Below are 19,773 nucleotides of genomic sequence, written 5' to 3' on the forward strand. Positions count from 1 at the left end.
TAGTCATAAATTTTGATGGCTTAAGAGTAGTTTTGAAAAAAAAATCATAATTTCCACTAGTGAAAAAGTAGTTTTTCTATATCCTTCATAGATTTTTTTTATAAAATATTTTAATCTTATTTTCATTAGAATGCTACTTTTTTGTGTTTAAAAATTTCAAATAAATAAGAGGACTTTTTTATTTTTTTTATTAACCACCCTTACTTTCTTTCTTTTGCAGGTCAAAAGAGTCCTTATCAAGCAATTATTAAGCAAGAAAGTTTCCTACAACGAAACAACAGGCACATCGATGTATAATTATTTAATGAAAACTGTATATATAGCAGCTCATGGTTGCGGGTGAGACAAGGGATAAACAGAGCAAATTCCTCTTTACTCCACTTGATCCACTTTAACCCGCCAAGCCCATCCCGTCCAAGCACACAATAGGCATTCTGAAAAGCAAGTAGAGCTACATTTTTTTTAAGATTTATTCTAATCTGCAAAATGAAAGGAAGTAAAGCATTTGCCCTCCTGATAATATTTGATTTGAAATCATCATTTTTAATCAGCAATCTTTTCATAACTGTTTGTCAATTGCATAAGGGAATCATCAAGATAATTATGCCTACAAATTATCCAAATTATAGCACCAGCCACATAGAAATGGTAAAGCTCTGGACAGGACCTGAAACTGGCTTTCACGCAAGGATAGACTTAAAAAGGTTTTCAATTTTTTTTTTAAGCCACTTCACATGGATATTTTAGAAGAAATGATGCAATGTTTGCTTTTTTTTGTTTGATAGGACGGACAGATCACACTAATCTAGTATGAGTCCGGGAAACATTCTAGAAAGGGAGGTTTTGCTTCTTTGATAATATGATAGGCTCTGGTTATTATGCTTTCAGAGAGATCTGCATTCCATCCCAATGCCACATTAGACAGACATTGCGGTATACTAAAACATTTCTACCGCACCATGCCTATTTGTTCGTTTGATTGCAAGATCAACCAACTTGAGATACATGTCATGCACAGAAATACAAAAAATTACAGACCAACACCATCAAGGCGTTTGGCAGCACCTTGCTTGCAGTCAAAACTCAATTACAGACCACAAAAAACAGTCCATGTAAACAGCATGAAGCATAACTGCATAAGCAAACATAGCCCACCAGGCAATTCCTGGATTTCAGTCAAGGATATTGCTGAACAGAATGCCCAACAATCAAATAGCATTTATTCGCATGTTTTCTCTGAAGCAGATAAATGGTGCTCTTCGACACCTTTCAGTTACTTGAAATGAAGAACTTTGGGGATAATTACTGAGGAGTTCTCACATCCACATCGACCTTGTTTCTTGCATCTGCTTTCCAGTCTCTTTTACCAGTTGGGTTTGTATGACATTCAAGATTGGATCCAGCTTCTAATGGTGGCTTTATCAAGTGAGGAGGAGGCACGCTAGGCACATTTGATGGGTCCATTAGCTCTTGGAGTAAATGTGCTCTCCTTGCATCCTGTTTCCATTTTCTACCAGAGTATACACGGGCTTCATATGTGAAAGTGTCTCCATTTGAGTGTGCCTCAAGGGGCAATACAAATTGGTAGGGATTAACATTAATAAAAATTCCATTTGATTGTGTTTCACTCGGCAGCAATGCATGCAAACATGATTTCTTCATATCTGCTTCGAGGCGCTTCCTTGCTCTGTACCTTCGCTGCCGCTCCCTGTTCTTCAGGCGCCGGGTCATTATGTCATCAGTGACAACCAGTGATGGCTGGACCATCTGCAGGAATCAAGAAATATACATAGATCATCCAAAAGGATCACCGGCAAACACCATAAAATTTTCACATGGCTTTGCATCGCCCTCGGTGCATCTGAGCCTTGTGGCATAATTATGCTTCATGTGGCACCATTTTTGGTACATTTATTTCCCCATTCTACATATATCCCAATTGTCTTTAAGATGTTGCTACTTTGCTGTCCCACATAACAAGAATATTAAGTAATATGTCTTCTTGAATAAGATTTAACAGGAGAAGGCAAATCATATGTAAATACTCACCTCTAGTTGACTATCACCAGGCTCACTTTCTCCATCCCCTGCAATCATTCTGTGGTCCTGCTGCTGGAAGTTTGATATCTTGATTTTGGTCAAATAAGTTGCTTTAAACCGCACTTGATTAATAAACAAACCATTCGTCAAAAAGGTTGCCAACAATAGAAGAACAAAAGCACACATTAAGCCTCAATGGTTGACTAATGATTTTTACACACAGCAAGCACATTACAACCCAATGAAGCACATAGGCTTTACATCCTCGGAAACTACATCAAAATATATTCATCATCACCTCTTATGTCATGCTGCATCAGTCAATCATGTGTTTCACGGCATCTGGAAACATTTCAATGGATGAGCAAAAACAACATGCTAACAACAAAAAAAATCCCATGAACATAGTTCCCCTTCAATGACATACAGGCAGATCGAGAAGCTAAATCACTTTTATATTTGCAAGCCTTGCGATACAGGCTTTGGAGAATAAGGAAATCAAACGCAGAAAAATCAAAGACTAAGGCTGTGTTTGGCATCGTTGTCACTTCAAAAAAAAAAAAAAAGAAACAAGAATTCTGTTTCTAATTTCTTTTTCAGATTTCTGAAAACGAAAATATGTTTGATAGTCACCTTTTTTTTAAAAAAAATAGAAATAGAAACCCTCACTACTCTGATCAGCCGCTTCGGTAGCTTCTCCTCCGCCTGCGCCTCCACCAGGAATCCCCTCTTGACTAGGTCAAGCACCCCGTCCTAGACCAGGAACCGCTGCTGCAGCAGCAGGTGGAAGGGGATGATCCCATGGATCCTCTCCGTCTCGCTGTAGGGAATGCCCAGGTCCATGGTGGTCGTGAGGATGGTGGCATTGGTAAGGAGGTGGAGGTGGGCTGTGAGGGTGTTGGTTCCACCTCCAATGTTGATGGCACAGTGTTTGCGGAGCGGGCCAAGAAAAGGAGCCGGGGAAGGTCAAGAGCGGACTGGGCAGAGAGGAAGCGAGAGGCTTCAATCTTAGGGTTGAAGCCCAGGGAGGTGGGGAGGTAGAAGGAGCGGCTGCAAGCAGTAGGGGGCTAGAGGACTGTGGCATCGAGGAGGGAAGGGGGAAAGGATCAGAGGGTGGGGGACGAAGGGTCAATGGGCTTCGATAGGGTAAAAGAGATGCAACAGCAATAGAGGATAGGTTGTAGTCATGGAGGAGGCGCTTGGCATGGAGTGGAGGTTGCGAGGGCAAGGAAAAGGCGGGGGAGGAGGAGGAGGCAGAGGTGAAGGAGGAGCTTGGCTGGATGGCAATGACGACGAAGGAGGAGGCAAAGGCAAAGGAGAAGCTCCAGCACTGCAGCAATGGTGGGAGTGAAGACGGAGGCAGAGGAGGAGCGGACGCGAGTGAGGTGGGTGATGGTGGTGTGGATGGTATGGAGGAGATAAAATCCACTTTTTTGGAAACGAAAATTTTTCATTTCCACTTTTTTCAAAAATAATATTTTTAAAAAAATGTAATTAAACATCTTTTCATTAGATCGAAGTGTTTTTTTTTTAAAAAAAAGATAAAAAGCAATACCAAACAAGGCCTAAGAGCATGTGGTACTGCCAATTTGGCATTCAAATGTAAGCTATAGAAACTAACAGCCAAGCAGAAGACTACAAGGATGCATTTAAGTATTCAGGAAGAGCTCAAGTGCTGGCCTCATTCAACACGTAAAACTAAGAAATGCATGCTTTTCTGGGGAAAAACTCATAAAAAATGGGCGAAAATTAGACTAAGATGCCGGGTGTATGAAGATTCAAAACAACTTTTGTTTATCCATGGTGAATAGTCATGCAGGGTACACGCCATCCATTCAGCATAATCACAGGACAATATTAAGGTTATAAGAATTAAACCGCTAATGAGGTTGGGCAAGTGGCATTCCTCCAACAGAAAATAAATTACAGGCCAGTCATACATCAGTAAATGGGGCAAAAAAAACAATAATACAGCAGAAAGTCCAAAATCCATTGAATCCATACTGAGGCTGTACCAGTGTTCAGAAAATATGTAAAAATAAAAAAAAGTTTGCTGTTTTAATCATGATAAAATATGGAGAAAAAAGAACTCTTTGATGGAAACTATACGAATCAGTCGATATTTTCTTCGATAGTTGCAAGAATTTTTCATTTTTGATTGCCACGCAAAGCAGAGTGCTTAAATACTGTTAATTAAAGGAATTATTAATTAGACTTCTCGAACACCCTCCTATTGCAAGCCTCTTACAACCAAAGGGTTGCCATAATTCACCCTGATCACGAGGATGGGTGTCAGTTTTCAACACCTGTTCAGCATTCTTAGATTAAATAAGTACAAAGCATGCATCAAGACGGGCCATGCAACAAATACATAGTGTGACACTTCTGAGGCACGCCCCACTTACTCTATTTTGTCAAACATGAGTATTGTAATTCCCATGCAGTCATGATTAGTGAGAGGGAAAAAAAAGAAGCAAGAGCTCCATTTAAAGTTCTATTCCCAATAATTCATATAGATCTGTCAGTTAGTGAGAAGTAGTAAATTGTGACCAACTAAAACAAGTATCTTGCACATGCACTGCTTATATAGGGCCTTCTGTGTAGACTACGTAATAAATTAGAAGTTGCAACACAGGCTTAAAATCAGGTTTCAATGCATACCAAGACCAACCAACCAAGTTAGGTGATTCATTCTATGCTCCCATGGAAAATGGCACCAAGCTTCAAACTCAACCTTGTCAGAATGCAACTTTGAGATGGCAATACAAGTTTTACCGTATCGGTATGTACCGATTGTATGGGTACCGAACCGGTATATGGTATGAAAGTACACCAAATCAGATCCATACCATATCAGATAAAGTAATAGAATGGTACTGGTACGGGATCCGGTACTGAGACAGTAAATCTCGGCTTACGGGCAACAGAATCATACATATACCAACTCCACGCCAATCAATATTCAGAAAATGACAAACATCAAGCACGCATCTATGTGACAGGTGACAGTGAAACAAATCTACATGCCGCAATTTAGAGATACTTGGCTCCATGCCAACCACCAACACATTGATGGTCAAATAAAATGAATCGGAATTCACTTGTTGAACTTATTTTTACCCCGACAATCTTCAACCTCGTCCAACAAGATGTTGCTAATGTGCATCATACTCGTTAATCTTCAACGCGAATCATTTATCTTTTCCACTATAATCTAGAAGAAACAATGAATGTCCAAAAGATATAAATTTATTTGATCAGATAGGGCAAAATCGTTACAAAACCCTATTCAGCAAGAGACAAAAATAGATTAAAAATGCGGAGATAAACGTGTTTCTGCGATGTATCTAAAAGAGAAAAATCGATACAAAGTGAAGCGAAAACAACATGTTACAAGGTACACATAAATGAAAAAGTAAGCAGGGGAGGGAAAAAAAAAAGAAGAAGAAGATGCTCAATGGAGGCTCTTACCAATATAAAACTGGAATGGATTATTTTGTTGAGGGTGGAAGGGTTGGACGCTTGCGAGGGTGGCTGGGTCTTGGGAGAGGGATGGAGCTGGCTCCGTTTGGAAACACGGGGAGAGAGAAGGGGTAGGGAGGGAGAGGGTCGCGAGCAGAAGAAGAAGGGGGAAAGAGAGAAGGAAGCGGAAATGCCGTCTCTGATGAGGCGTGGCAGCCGCGCTCGAATCGAGCTTCGAAGTTTCACGGCGAGTCTCACGAGGTTTGAATAAATGTCCGATTATAGAAGCTATGAATGTTTCCCAGCGTTCTTATGGGGTGGTGGCGCAGTTGGCTAGCGCGTAGGTCTCATAGCTTCTGAGTTATCCTGAGGTCGAGAGTTCGAGCCTCTCTCACCCCAATCTTTTTTGGACCAGTTCAATTCTGCTTTGCACCACATGTCTTCATCAATTGTTATATCCATTGGCTCAATCAAATCCCATTAATTAACAATTTTGTTACAACAGTCAAATCCCATTCGCAAGGCTTTCAAATATCCATGAGATTAAATATATCTAATTTTTTGTTACAATAGTTTGTTGTAAAGATGCCAATTATTTTAATCTTTCTTGGATTTAACGGCGGTCCTACACAATAGCTATAAATCTTGCAGGTGTTAGAAGACTTAAAACATTTCATAGAAACAAAATTCATCAATCTTAGTATTAGACTCTAAATCGGATACCATGTTATACCCAGTATGAAAGCTGGTTTGGCATACGGAGACTCGATATGCCCTCGTACCGAATCTCAATTTAGAATCTAGGATACATTCGATATAGAACTCATTCGATATGGAACTGTATGCATTGGTAAAACAAATCTTGCATAGAAACATAATTCTTCATCTTAGTATTAAATTCCAGATCGGTACCCGAAGACGAAGCACTTCATCCCATCTGCATTCTGACATCTACCCAACATCAAAGCCCACGTGGAATACCATCGTCTGATTGCTTATCACCGTCTCATCCGGTACAATTCCCACTCCGAGGCCTTAAAAAATAAAACGTTTGATCGATTGGAAGAGGACCCGAAATAGGAGATCAAATCGGTGTAACACCATGTATGGAAGGCCGAATCACTTGCCCTTACTTGATCCGTTCCCGACTTTCAAATCACAAACGACGGCTCCGGCAGATCCAGATTCCAGACCGAGCTCCCACCCTCTTGACGCTCTTTTACTCTCCCAGTTTGACCGGACCCTAACATCTGATCCCACCCACTGTCCTCTCTCCCTCACTCTCAATTTCCCCACCAGAAATCCCACGCCCCCCAAACCCATCTGACGATCTCCCTCCCACGGGTTCCCGTTCTCCCCCATCCTCACCCCCACGGGAAGTCTTGAATAAGTCTCCGGATCCCCATACTCCCAGAAGACAATACTCCCCAAAATCCCCTCCATCATTCGCCCTCCCATCTCCCAAATCCCGCCTTACGCCATCACGAGATGAAACGATCCAATTCCACACATCCCTCACCCCCTACGTCCTCTCCGGAAAGAAAGTCTTGATAAAAAAAAAAAAAAACTATCTGAATCCATACCATTGGAGAATGAATCACTCGAAGAATCACAATCAACATCTGGGCGTCAACAAGCTGGGCAAGAACATCCGCAAGAGCCCCCTCCACCAGCCCACCTTAGCCGCGAACGCGAAGCCGCCGCAACACCACCAGCAGCAGCAGCCGCCGCCCCCGCCGCAACCGCAGGTGTACAACATCAGCAAAAACGACTTCCGTAGCATCGTACAGCAGCTCACCGGCACCCCCTCCCGCGATCCCCCCGCCGGCAACAACCCCCCGCCCTCCTCCTCCTCCTCCAACCCTCCTCCTCCCCCCCGCCCTCCCCACCCCAAGCCCCCCAGCATGCGTCTCCAGAAGATCCGCCCCCCTCCCCTCACCCCCATCGCTCGTCCTCCTCCTCCCCCTCTCGCCCCCCCAATTCCCTACCAAAATCCCCGCCCCACCCCCGTCCCCAATCCCAATAACAATCCCGCCTTTGTCCCCCGCCCCCTCCCCTCCCCGACCGGCGCCGGCCCGGCCTGGGTCGAGTCCCCGGTCACCGCCTACATGCGCTACCTCGAGAGCTCCTTCCTCAGCTCCGACACCTCCCGGCAGCTCCAGCCCCAACCTCCCCCCTTCCCGTCCCCCGGCCTCCTCCCCTCTCCGCCCTTGCCCGTCTTCCCCTCCCCCCGAGCCAACGCCGCCCTACTCCCTTTTCCCCCGCCGGCCTTGCTGCCGTCGCCGGGCTCGCAGTTCGTCGTGCCGTCGCCCAGCGCCTTCTTGAACGTGCTGTCCCCCAAGTCGCCCTATCCGCTTCTGTCCCCCGGCTTCCAGTACCCTCCGCCGCTGACCCCCAACTTCGCCTTCTCGCCGGGGCCGGGGCCGGGGCCGGGGACGGGGACGCAGCCACCATCATCGCCGGGGCTCTTCTTCCCGCAGTCACCCTCGGGGTTCTTCTCCATGCTGAGCCCGAGATGGAGGAACATTTAGCGGCTGAAAGACCTCTCCTCTCTTTGTTACAATAGGAAGACTTCCTTCCAGCATCAAAATCGTGGATGGTGCGACAATTCAAATGTCTTATGCTTTGACCAAAATCCGAAGGGAAAAGTACGAGCGAAGATAGAAGTAACTATTCGAAAGCAGGTCTTCTCTCTCTGGAGAAGTAGGCTGTCTTCTGGGTGTTCGGTTCCATGGAGGTATACATGGAAATGAGGTAGGTGCAGTGCTGTGTACATTTAGTTCCTGTTTAATCGGTGAACTCGGTCGCCAAATGCTTGTATGTAACTCTGTTTCTGGATCTATTGATTTCATTCACTTGAAGACTATAGATGTTGTAACTTTATTATGAACTGCATTTTGGAAGAGTTATGATTGTTAATTGTCTATCCATTCTATACAGTTTGTAGTTATGCTATTTATGGTCTTGCAAATACATATTGATTGCAACAATGTGGAGTTCACTGCTAGTTAACATACAACTGTCTTTTCTATTCAACAATGGCTATTGGCATGAGGAGAAAAAGATAAACACTTGTTTGCATATATATATTTTAAATGACATGAAGGAGAAACCTTCGCAGTGGCCTGGTGTTGTTGATTTCACATTCTTCATGATCACCTGAGGTAGAATAGCAATTGTTGTTTGATTTGTTGTAGTAATTGCAGTGTGAAACTACTTTTTTTTGTTACCAAGCAACTATTGATGGGTGATTTTTGTTTTGATGCTGTTTCATCCTTACTTGAGATATGTAAGTAGTAGTAGAGGCATTTTTGTTTAACACTTTTCAGGATGTTAACTGTGGTTAGCTCCAAATGACTAATTAATAACCTACTATGGAGATTGATGTGGAATCTGTTGCAATATCGTTTCCTGTAGCATCGATTGATTAGTTGGAGTAGCTTGACTTTGGATGTGCTTGGGGTAATATATCATGATTGGTTTGCATAACGATGCGAGGGTGAGTTTGGTGCAATGGTGAGGTTGCTTTCTTGTAATTGGATGTCATGGTTTTGAAACATGGAACCGGCCTCTTTGCATGTGGGGGTAATGCTGTATACATCTAACCATCCCTAGACCGCAGTGGTGGGAGCTTTGTGCACTAGGCTTGCTTTTTTTTTTTTTCTTTCTTTTTTTGTATGATGACCGTAAACCATAAATTTGGCATCAATAAACTTTGCAGTTATTTGTTTGTCGGCTTAGATGCTGACATCCTCACCTTGTTTTGTTATATAATATCTTTTACTGTATCTATGATATAGATAAGTTTTGCCTGGGGGTTATTATTAGGCAGCGAATTTAAAGTATAATGGTTTTATGAATTGATGATTGAAGTATGCTCCTTATCTCAAACAGATATCTTGGGGATGCTTGAGAAATATGGCTTTAGTGACCAACTGAGGTATATGCGACCATTGTTATTATATACATTGGTTCTAGTGATTGGTAGTTCTGGTCTCACAGAGTACTAAATGTAGGTCTATTAGTATTCTTCTGCCAATGATACTCTGTTTTTATTCTCCCAGGGTTTCCTAGAAATAAATTGTACCTGCTTGTTGTCTTATTGTCTTTCTATATCCAATTGGACGGTTGCTTGTGCAAGAAGACACATTTTTATCCATTAGGAGTGTCTGTTCTTTTCTTTTCTTATTATGGTGGTAGCATAATAAAAGAGACTTGGAGACTTTGTGCAGATTGGTTGCTCTTGAATTACAGTATTTGTGATACTTAAATATTTGCTTAACTTGCCAGTCTTTTCTTGAAGTATTTTATCAGTAAATAGGTAGTGAGTAATATGACCCTGTATAACATCAGTAGGAAGTCATTTTGCACTGTTTAAAATGGAAGAAAAGCAGCAGTATGTAAATTAGTGGGGCTTGTGAGAATCATTGTAGATAGCAATAGCAAGGTCATGTTAGCTAAAAGGCAAAATAAAGCTAAAAATGCCGAACAAATTCAGATGCATGCTAGAGTGAACTTTAAGGAATTTCGAAGACATGAAAATATGGACATGACTTTCAATGATGTGGAATTATATATATATATATATATATATATATATATATATATATATATATATATATATATATATATATATATATATTTCTGAATTTCTAATTGAAATCTGAGGCAGACAAGTTTTAGTTTTTCTTTGAGCATTGGGAAGTAGATGTGGAAGAAATAACTGTTAGGCTTGCTAGTTGCAGTTATTAGTTATTATTGTTTGTTTTCAAGATTTGCAAAGAATAATAAAAGAAGTAAAATCAGTGAAAAAAGTTGAGAGGGTAAAAATAGAATGAGTAATAATGCAAGGAGAATGAATGCATTATAATGAGGTCTATTCTCATTGGTCAGAGAGCCAATTTTTGGTAGGGATTTCAGCTTTTGGTAGGTAATTAGAAGGTGGAAATACCACTCACAAATGGCTGGTCATTATTTTGCAGCAAATATTGGGAATTGGATTAGATTTGAAAGCAAATATGGTGAACTGGGTTTGATTTGATAGCCTGATAATATCAATTTAAGGTTCATTATAAGTGGGTCTAATACAACACTCTTAGTTGCACATATTAAGGGAATATAAGGTTGTTAAGCATGCTTTTGCATCATATAAGAATGGTAGAAGCTTCGGTACTTTTCTGTATATGTAATGTTGGTAAAGAATTAAGATGAATTTAAATGTGGTGAAACACAGAATTCTCCGTGCAGATTGAAATTTTGCCAACCTAATCTTGTTCAATTGCTACTTTCTAGAAAAGGTTTGCTGCCTTCAAATTTAAACATACTTAGTTCAAACTAATATTTCAAGGTCTTATGAAAATTTTGTATAGATTATGAGATATTAGGTTATGTCAAAGAGAACTAAAGTTGTCATTGGGAGGAGGACTGGACTTTAGTTATTCATTGAAACTTGAAAGGAAGGTCATGTGAAGAGGATAGAGTTAGGAATAAGGTGATTGAAAATAGGGGATGGGTATGTATAGCTATTTCACAAGGTGGCTAGCTTGGGGAAGAAAAATATCTGGAATAAGAGAGAGTACTTGTTAAGATACTATTTCTTCAACTTTTAAGGCTCCCGAGGTGTGAGAAAAGATGGGAAATCTGTCTTTTCAGAGTTATTGTCCCAATAAAAGAAATATTCTTGTGAGAGGTCATGTTCCAGTCAAAAATATAGTGAAATCGCCTTTCCTATTCTTTCCCCGGAAGAGGTATGGCCATTACTACCTGTAATTTTTTTTTTAAGCAAGGACACACCGCTCAACATTGTTCATTTAGATTGAATCCTGCTTTTACCGGTCCCTAATCTGCCTCTTAAAACAAAAATGTTGGCTAAAGAGAAAAAAAGGTTGGATGATACAGCAGCAAGCAACCAAATAACAGGGGATCACAATTCTGGCGATTGTTCCTTCCTGTTACGAAGTTATTGAATTCTATCTCTGCACAACAAATGCTCTCACTTGTACCTGTATTCATACTGAAGCTTATTTTTTTCATCATAGGCTGTGTTTACCACCATTTCTACACCATCGATTAGCAGTGCAGCCTTGTTGCTAACACTACCAAATGCCACCATAACCATCACATGATTGACTAGCACCAATTGGTAGCGTTGGCCAGATTATTTCTAACCATTAGCACTTATTATAACTACCCTTAACTATTGACAAACACCAGACATCTGCTTACCCTGTTTGTAAATAATTTCTTTGACCATCAACCCTCACTCTACCTTCTAATCTGCCAACATCACTTTTGGGTGATCATCATGTTACATTGATTCATTGCCACTAACAGGATATCAAATTAGGGTAAGTGGAGTGGAATTCAAATAAGAAAACAGATGAGTGTGAATCCATAGTCAAAGTAGATAGCTAACTGATAGCCCAAAATGGTAAATTTATTATAGTTTTGTCATACAAAATTCTATTGAAATAGGGGAGAAACTTACAATAAAAAATGAATGCGATGGCATTTTAGTGCTGCTATGCTTTAAAAATGATGTGTCATTTGTGAATTAGAAATAAAGATTTACCTGATAATAATAAGGCAAGCTATCTTATGACTTATGTTTGTCAGAAGCAAGGAGGAAAAACAGGTGTGCGCACATTGACATCAGCATGCCGACTAATGTAGGTTGGAAAACTTTGAAGGACATGAGTCCATGAATCAATCAAAAGCCAATTTGTGAAATCCTGTAATTACAAGGAGTGAGATTGGTGGACTGGTTATTTATCTCTGTCTCGATAAGCCCCTTCTTCAAATGACTTTTCAGCTAAAGTCTGCATTTTTTGATCTGCGATCATTGTATTGCAAGTCTAAATTGTTTTTTTTGTTTTGTAAATAACAGCATCCAAACGACCACAAAGAAAGCTCGAGGATTGTATTTCCGAGAGTACATTTATTAGATATTAGATATTGTGGTGACATGTAATTCACCAGTGGAAGCCACAATAAGGAAAGTCTCAGATTTGTGAGCGATAGCTGGATATGGAAATGCAATCTTTTGATGGAAAAGAACAAATTTATCTATGAAAAGAATAGCATTTAGAAGTAACAAGTTTGACCTCTTTACTTTTCTACATGGAAGTTGGAAGCACATCGCACTAGAAGAGGTTTTGGTACCAGTTGAAAGTTTGGGAATTAACCATTTTAAGGTGTGCTACCTGGAAGTTTTTTGTATTTCAGGGTGAAAAAATTGTAGTTTACCACTTGGAAGATATCACACGAATAAATTTTGTATATTTGTTAAGTGCATTAAGTTTAAACTGCAGGTTTGATTCTGAATTTAGGACTTCTTGCTAAATTACAAGGACGGATGGTTATGTAAAACCAAAACACAAAGGTAACTCGAAAGTTCCTGGATTTTGTGCTCATAAGCCATCCATGGTTCTCTGAAACCACTTGCCTTTTAATTACAGAAAACCACATTCCATATTCAATTTTTAACCCTGTTCTTTAAGGCTAGTTATCAACACCTCCAGGTTTGTAAATTTTGAATCCCTTTAAAGTTACCACCTTCCTGCACCCACTAACTAGACCCCCATAAAAAAGATGGAAGTTCCTTCAAATCCTATGCTCATCTTCTCCTCCCTCCTCCTGAAAACTTTTCATTCTAGCCTATTATAGTATGCCTTCCATGTTCATCTCTTTGAAATTCCTACAGCTCAATATATCCCAAGCGACCATCTTTCCTAGTGCTAGAAATCCTGCCACAATTAGATAAATTTAAGATCAACTTTTGATTCTTAACTCCTGAACACCCAAAATGCTCCCTTTGTAAGCTCTTACATCTTAGTCAACAATGAAGGCACAGTGATGTATACGAACCTGTTGTCTAAGCTCTTGCAGCTTGCCATATATCGATGATATATATGATAAGCCAGAGTATATAGCACATTTGGTCCCCTCACGAGTTCTTTCACCTCAACCTGCTCATATGGCTTGCTCAAACCTCCATAATCAAAAAACCTTACCTTTGCCTTCAAGTATTGCCAAAGGCCTTCAGAAGACCCATTGGAAGGAACACTTAGGACTAGCATTTTTTTCATCTCGCTAGTCCGTTGTCAATTGCATCTCTGTGTCATAGACAAAGCATGACGACTGCATTCCATATTGCCCTAGCCTACTCTATGTTGTTTCAGGAATTCTCTGCTTACCTTCTCCAGCTTGTCTATTTGCATTTTTTGTGAATAAAAATATGTTCTGGAATATTTGAGGATGAGGCAACTTTTATCAAAAAACTGAAGGTAGAAAACCCATTATTTATATGAGAACAAGCTGGTAAAAAAAAAAGCATGTGCAATATGATTTGAAGACTATAAGTACTTATCAAGTTCATTTGAAATGAAAAATAAGGGCGAGTTCTGATTTAGAGTTTATGCATCACTTGGTTTGGATTGAGGTATTCATAATTTGGTTGGGAGTTGGGATGCTAGTTGGTTTGCATGAACCAATCATATATGAAGTATGCAAGGCAAAGCGATGCATAAGCTCTATAGAAGAATATGGTTTATGTTTATAGTTTCATAGGTGGAGTAGAAGACTGGAAGTTGAACTTGTAAGTTGGATTAGCGAATGTGGTATCAAGAGTGGATAATTCCAGATACAGTTGGATTTTGCAGATATATAAAAGTAATTATGTGTTCTATGTTTCATTATTTGATCATGAGACCTTTGGACCACTGGAGATGGCTTCTTACTCGATGTTGAATAGAAGTGGGGGTTTCTAGGAGCATCTCTAACTTGGGAAATTGCTTCCACTTTTGAAGGTTGGCATGGATTTAGTATAATATTCATTTATTTTATCTGATGAAAAATTCATCCTTTTTGCATATATAGAGATTTGATTTCACTGTGTTTTTTGGGTCATTGCATGGTTGGAGCTTCTGGAAGAGGTTGCCACCATGATTTGTCTGGTTATATTTCTTTTGCAAGTTACATCTAATTGATAAATGATTATACAATTCTAATGTGGCAGATGTTGTCAACAATAGCTAGTATTTTGAAGTGGAAGACTTAGAAGGGGACGCTTTTGCCACCATGTTGAATTGTCAAAAGGGAAGCTTGCCTTTTGCTTACCTTGGATTGCGACTTCATATGAAGAAACTTTTAAACATTGCTGATTTCCACTCTTAGAGAAAATGAACAAGAGGCTGGCAGCTTGAAAAGGTAGACTTTTGTCCATGGGAGGTGGGATTTGTCTCATTAATGCTATACTTTCGGTGCTCCCAACTTATTTCATGTCTATCTTCAAAGTTCAGAAATGAGTGCCGTCTAAGATTTTTCAACTCAGAAGTGCCTTTCTTTGAAAAAGAAAAGATAGTATTAGTGGATTTTATTGTCTTGCTAATTAGGACACGGTATGCCATGGTAAAGAAGAAGGCGGACTTGGCATCAAGAACCTTAGAGATATGAATCTCTCCCTTCCTGCAAAATGGACTTGGAGATTGATGATGCGTCCTAGTGTTGGTAGTGGCAGTGAATCTATCTGGAGGAAGCAAGTTTCAACTGCTTACTACACTAAGATGTAGATTTGCCATGCATGTCAGACGGCAACCCTTCAGAGCCTCCCCGGTTTGGAAGGGCATTTGCTCCGATCTTGAAGCCTTTTGGAACTGTGTTTTCTTTAAACTTGGTAATGGTGAAAACATTAGATTTCGGAAAGATTGTTGGTTAGGACCAATTTTCTTTGAATCCTTATTTCATGATCCGTTCTTAGAGTAGTCAAGTTGCTTCCTCATGTAGGAGTTGTGAGATCTGCTCTCCTCTGTTTGTCCGATTGATTCTGCTGATGTGCCAGTGTGGAAGCCCTGTTGAGATAGAAAATATAGAGTTGATTCGTGCTACAAGTTCATTAATAGCGGCGGGTTCGTTGTCAATTCTACAAGACGATTTGGAAGGCTTCAGCGTCTGAAAAGGTCAAGGTATTCATTTGGCTGGACCTCAAAAGTAAGCTACGTACTAGAGAAATTTTGGCAAGGAAAGGATGGAGGGTAGGTGCCGGCTGCCTCTTTTGTGGTTCCCGCTCTGGGATTGCTTCTCACCTTTTCATTCGCTGTCTCTTTGCCTAAGCATTGTGGTCTCCTCTTTTATCAGGCTTGAACATCTGGCACTCTCGTGAAACATCTGGCACGAGAGAAACTCAAGGATCTTCTTGAAAAGAAACGCATCGCCTGCCTCTATTTTGCATAAAACACTACTTTTTTTTTCTTGTGGAGCTGTCTTTGTAATGCCAAAACCTCTGTTTCCTACAAATGTCTTTTAGGTAGGCTGTCTTCTCTACGTGTGTAATTACCACCCTCCTTCTAAATATTTGTTTTTCTTCCAATAAAGTTTGGGGAAAGTTACTTACTCTCTCCATTTTACATCAAAAAAAAAAAGAAGAAGAGAGAGCGGGCAGATTCTGTGCATAAGTTTGCCGTATTTTAAGGCTTGTTTGGTTTGCGGGGAAAAAAAAAAAAAAAAGGAGGTGTGGTTAACGGAAAAATGAAAAAGATTTCTGATTTGGTCGAAATTTTCAAAGAAGAGAGATAGAAAAATAGCATTTACAGAAAAATAAGAGTAGCATTCCCATTAAAAAAAAAAAACTCGTGAGGAATATGAAAAAACTACTTTTTCAATAGTTGGGAATTAGAATTTTTTTTTTCAAAGTTATCCTTAAGCCATCAAAATTTATGAATAAGATCTTTTCTTTTATTAACAGTATAATAGATATTTTACACATCTTTTTCAAAAAATAGATATTCAACTAAATATAAGTCTCTAAAATGTATCACTTTTTTATGGCCAACCAAACATGCCAAAATAATTTTTCGAGCATCATATTCTCGGGACTCAGCTTTCTAGAAAAAATATTCCGATGAAAGAAAATTTTTTTCATGAACTAAATGAGTTTTTGGTTGGAGGCTGCACCAGCCTATTTTATCAAAGAAAATCTGAATATCTGATATTTCCACAGGAGTACAATTTCAGAAATTCAGTTTGTAATGAAAGATGAGTTTCATGCTCCTTTTGTTTTAGATGAGTTTCTGGGATGCTCCTATCAGTTCATCCCAACTACTCCATTGAGATATGGATGCCTTCAAGTCAGGGAATTTTGAATGTTCCCTAGGCATGGACAATGCTCCAGCCAAATATAACCTCTGACCATAAGATTATGTGTAGAATTGCGTGCCATTTGTAAATGATGCAAGTTCAAAGAACATCATTGCAAATCATCAGCCTCTGATATGAGAAGCAACCCTTTCAACAAGCTAATAGCTTATTAAAGTTGAAGGCGACTAAACCATCCAGGACTCTCAGTTAGAGATGAAAATTTCAGTATGTTTGAGAATTTGGGGTTGAATGGTGAGTCGATCAACTGGCACTATTCTTGTACAGATCTTCTGGGATCCTATGCCCTTATAGTAGTCCAAGAATTTTTTCGATTTCTTTCTGAGAAAATGATGAACGCTGAATTTTAAAGGCATGGCACCGTAAAAAGAAAGTTGGATGAATTCTCAAACTTCGGCTTAGCAAAGTAGTTAACTGCTTTCATTATAACAACTCTTGACTTCTGAGTTCTGATAAATGGTCAAGAGAAATTTCTTGTCATGGTAGATGCATACAATTGGTTGCAAATTTGAAATCACACTAACACAACTGATGAGTGCCGGACAAATGCTAGGTACGTACTGAACCCTGAATGCATTATTTGAAGTCAGTTTGCCTTCTAGAAGTGACTACTTTTGTATGGCGATTATTACCTTCTGGCTTCATGCAGGACTGCAGGTATAGTGTGATAATAGTCTGAAAGGTTTCAGGGCCCCTTGTATGCCAATAAAAACAACATTAAAGACATTATTTGAACATGAGTCACTTGTTGCACAGTGAATACGGAGAGCAGGTTCTTTGTTTGGCATATCTTTTTTTCCTTCTTTTTTTATGAAAGGGAGGGCAAAGCCTGTTTATATATTGGAAATGTTTCCACGAGAGTCTCATTCTAGTTCTTTCTTTGGTATAACTATCTAGTTTTTGCAGGGGTATCTCTGTTTTTTTTTTTGGTTTTGATTTCTTTGCACGGTTGCTTAAAGCTTTCATTTCTTGGTATGTTACCTGTGTATTCGGCAAATTGTCTCTCTCATCAATCAATCTATTGGTTTGTAATATATGTTCTTCGAGGAGCTCACTGACTTGCTAATATAAAAGGACTTATTTCTTATGATACAAAGATTACGTTAAAACAAACCAAAACGTAACAGAACCAGATTTTTTTTTTTAAAAAAAAATAGTTTACGTCATGCCATCCACATTCCACGTACCTCGGGCCCCTTACCCATGGAGAGGAGGAGGAAAACGGGCATCGTGGATCTCCCTCCATGGTGCTCTGCTTCCCAAAGTGCAAAGTGGAAGGATCAAAGCCCACACCAAAACCTGCGAGGTGGATGGAGAGCTCTGTTAGGAACAGGGAAATCGACGTGCTCTCCGGTCATGGGATTGCAAACTGGTGTTGGATCCAAGTGAGACATGCGAGCGAAGCAGAGGAGGAGATACATTGCACGAAGCCGATACTCTGTAGGGGATGCCCTGTGAATGTATTGTGCTAGTTGTGTGGTGATCGGTGGATGTGGAGGTTGACGAAGGTTGGATCGCGGATCTGATGGGTGATCAGTTTAGTCTCCAAAAGAGTTTGGGGTGGAGACTTCAAAAATCAGGCGGCTGATGAGCTGACCGGAGATGAGACTCTGATTTCTTGAAGGAAAAGCTTGCGATTTCTCTTTTAAGCTTTTTAAATTTTACGAACCATATTAAGGACTCGTTTGGTTCATTGAACCTGATTTTTTTTTTTTTTTTTGAGAAACCGGCGGCTTATTATACGATGCCATGCTTAAAAAAATAATTTTTGTATGTTTGGTTGGGCATAAAAAAATAAATAGTTTATATTTAGTTGAGCATATACTTTTTTAAAAAAAATTATATAAAATATTTGTTATGCTTTTAATAAAAAAAATATTTTATCTCTTTCAATCTAAAAGTTTAAGAATACTTTTGAAAAAAAATTCTTCTATATGAATTTTTCTTTTCTATGAAATGCGAGGATTTGCTCTTATAGGAAAACTACTTTTCTATCTCTTTTTTTTTTAAACTCCAACCAAACATAATCCATTTCTCTATTTTTTCGTTGACTATACTTTCTTACCTCCTCTTCTCCCATATTCCACATGAGTTTTTTTTATATGAAAAATAAGAATTTATTTCTACGAAAAAATTACTTTATTATTGTTATTTTAAAAACTCCAGCTAAACATGAGGTACTTTTCTATTTTTTGTTGACCTTACTTTTCTCTTTCTCTTCCCATGAACCAAATGAATCCTAAAGTAATAATAATAATAATAATAATAATAATAATAAAAAGACTCCTAGGCTGTGACTCCTATAGTCCTATTTGAGAGCAATACTCTTCTTTAAGTTGGGATTTGATATTCTCCATGATCTTCCAAGAATTTGACATTCTTAAAAATCAAAATATAAATTGATTTATATGATGTAATGACTTGAATTTGTTTAGATTTAAATAATTTTATGAGAAAGGTACATTAGGACCTAATGGACACTTCAATATGCAAAAAATTATCCTATATAAAAATCTTGGTAGTAGCTGTGTATATTTGCATATATATTGTGATTAGTATTATAAAAAAATGCCAAATGAATTTTATTGGATAAACTTATTGATTGAAATATCCACGTTCTTTTAAAAAATATATAAAATGCATGCCAGTAATAATGGCATTTTTAGTAAATATTGAATATAATACATCTTATTTTTATCATCCAATTTGTCAATTGCATAACTTATCATCCAATCCATTGTAAGCCCTTGATACTTAATAGGTCTATCCAGCTCAACCTTCTATTAAAAAATAAGTTGAGTTTAGGTTTAAACTGCCGACCGGTCGAACTCATATTGTCTGTATAATAATTAGGTTATGATTTGATCCATTTAGGATATATTTAACTTATTGAAATTGTTTAAAATCATTTAACATGTTTGGAACCTTTTTAACTGTTTACCTATCTGAACTTGTTCATTAAAATGGGTAATGCATATTAGGTTGCGTTTTTACAACAAAGAAATTGGATTCTATTTTAGATTTTTTGATATGTTTAATAAATAGTTAGCTTCAAGCTGATGAATCCAGCTTGTTTCTCGACCCAACATAAATCTAAGTTGACCTTGCTTATTACCGCCT

The 19,773-nt window shown here is 39.0% G+C and overlaps 2 protein-coding genes and 1 non-coding gene across 4 annotated transcripts; 2 read left to right on the forward strand and 1 right to left on the reverse strand.

The window, feature by feature from the left end:
• Nucleotides 1–1,030: 1,030 nt before the first annotated feature.
• LOC103711765 (FAM50A-like protein) lies at nucleotides 1,031–5,676 on the reverse strand. Its single transcript, XM_026806462.3, has 3 exons — nucleotides 5,512–5,676; nucleotides 2,050–2,162; nucleotides 1,031–1,767 (listed from the first exon to the last, which is right to left on the reverse strand). The coding sequence occupies exons 2-3, from the start codon at nucleotides 2,095–2,097 to the stop codon at nucleotides 1,303–1,305; spliced, it is 513 nt and encodes a 170-aa protein (XP_026662263.2). The 5' UTR covers nucleotides 2,098–2,162; nucleotides 5,512–5,676; the 3' UTR covers nucleotides 1,031–1,302.
• Nucleotides 5,677–5,816: 140 nt separating this feature from the next.
• TRNAM-CAU (transfer RNA methionine (anticodon CAU)) lies at nucleotides 5,817–5,901 on the forward strand. Its single transcript is given in 2 exon segments — nucleotides 5,817–5,854; nucleotides 5,866–5,901. It is a non-coding gene; the product is annotated as a tRNA-Met (tRNA).
• An 806-nt stretch (nucleotides 5,902–6,707) lies between these two features.
• Nucleotides 6,708–15,872, forward strand: LOC103711808 (protein HAIKU1-like). 2 transcript variants are annotated; one of them, XM_039118890.2, is made up of 2 exons: nucleotides 6,708–8,256; nucleotides 14,519–15,872. In XM_039118890.2, the coding sequence occupies exon 1, from the start codon at nucleotides 7,095–7,097 to the stop codon at nucleotides 8,031–8,033; it is 939 nt and encodes a 312-aa protein (XP_038974818.2). In that variant the 5' UTR covers nucleotides 6,708–7,094; the 3' UTR covers nucleotides 8,034–8,256; nucleotides 14,519–15,872. The 2 variants fall into 2 exon arrangements, with proteins under 2 accessions (XP_038974818.2, XP_088575006.1); XM_088718880.1 differs by lacking the exon at nucleotides 14,519–15,872 and adding an exon at nucleotides 9,397–10,116.
• Nucleotides 15,873–19,773: the final 3,901 nt, after the last annotated feature.

This window comes from Phoenix dactylifera, chromosome 3 (genome assembly GCF_051530095.1).
Source record: "Phoenix dactylifera cultivar Ajwa chromosome 3, Ajwa_hap1_PhDact_Kaust_v1.1, whole genome shotgun sequence".
Classification (NCBI taxonomy): Eukaryota; Viridiplantae; Streptophyta; class Magnoliopsida; order Arecales; family Arecaceae; genus Phoenix; species Phoenix dactylifera.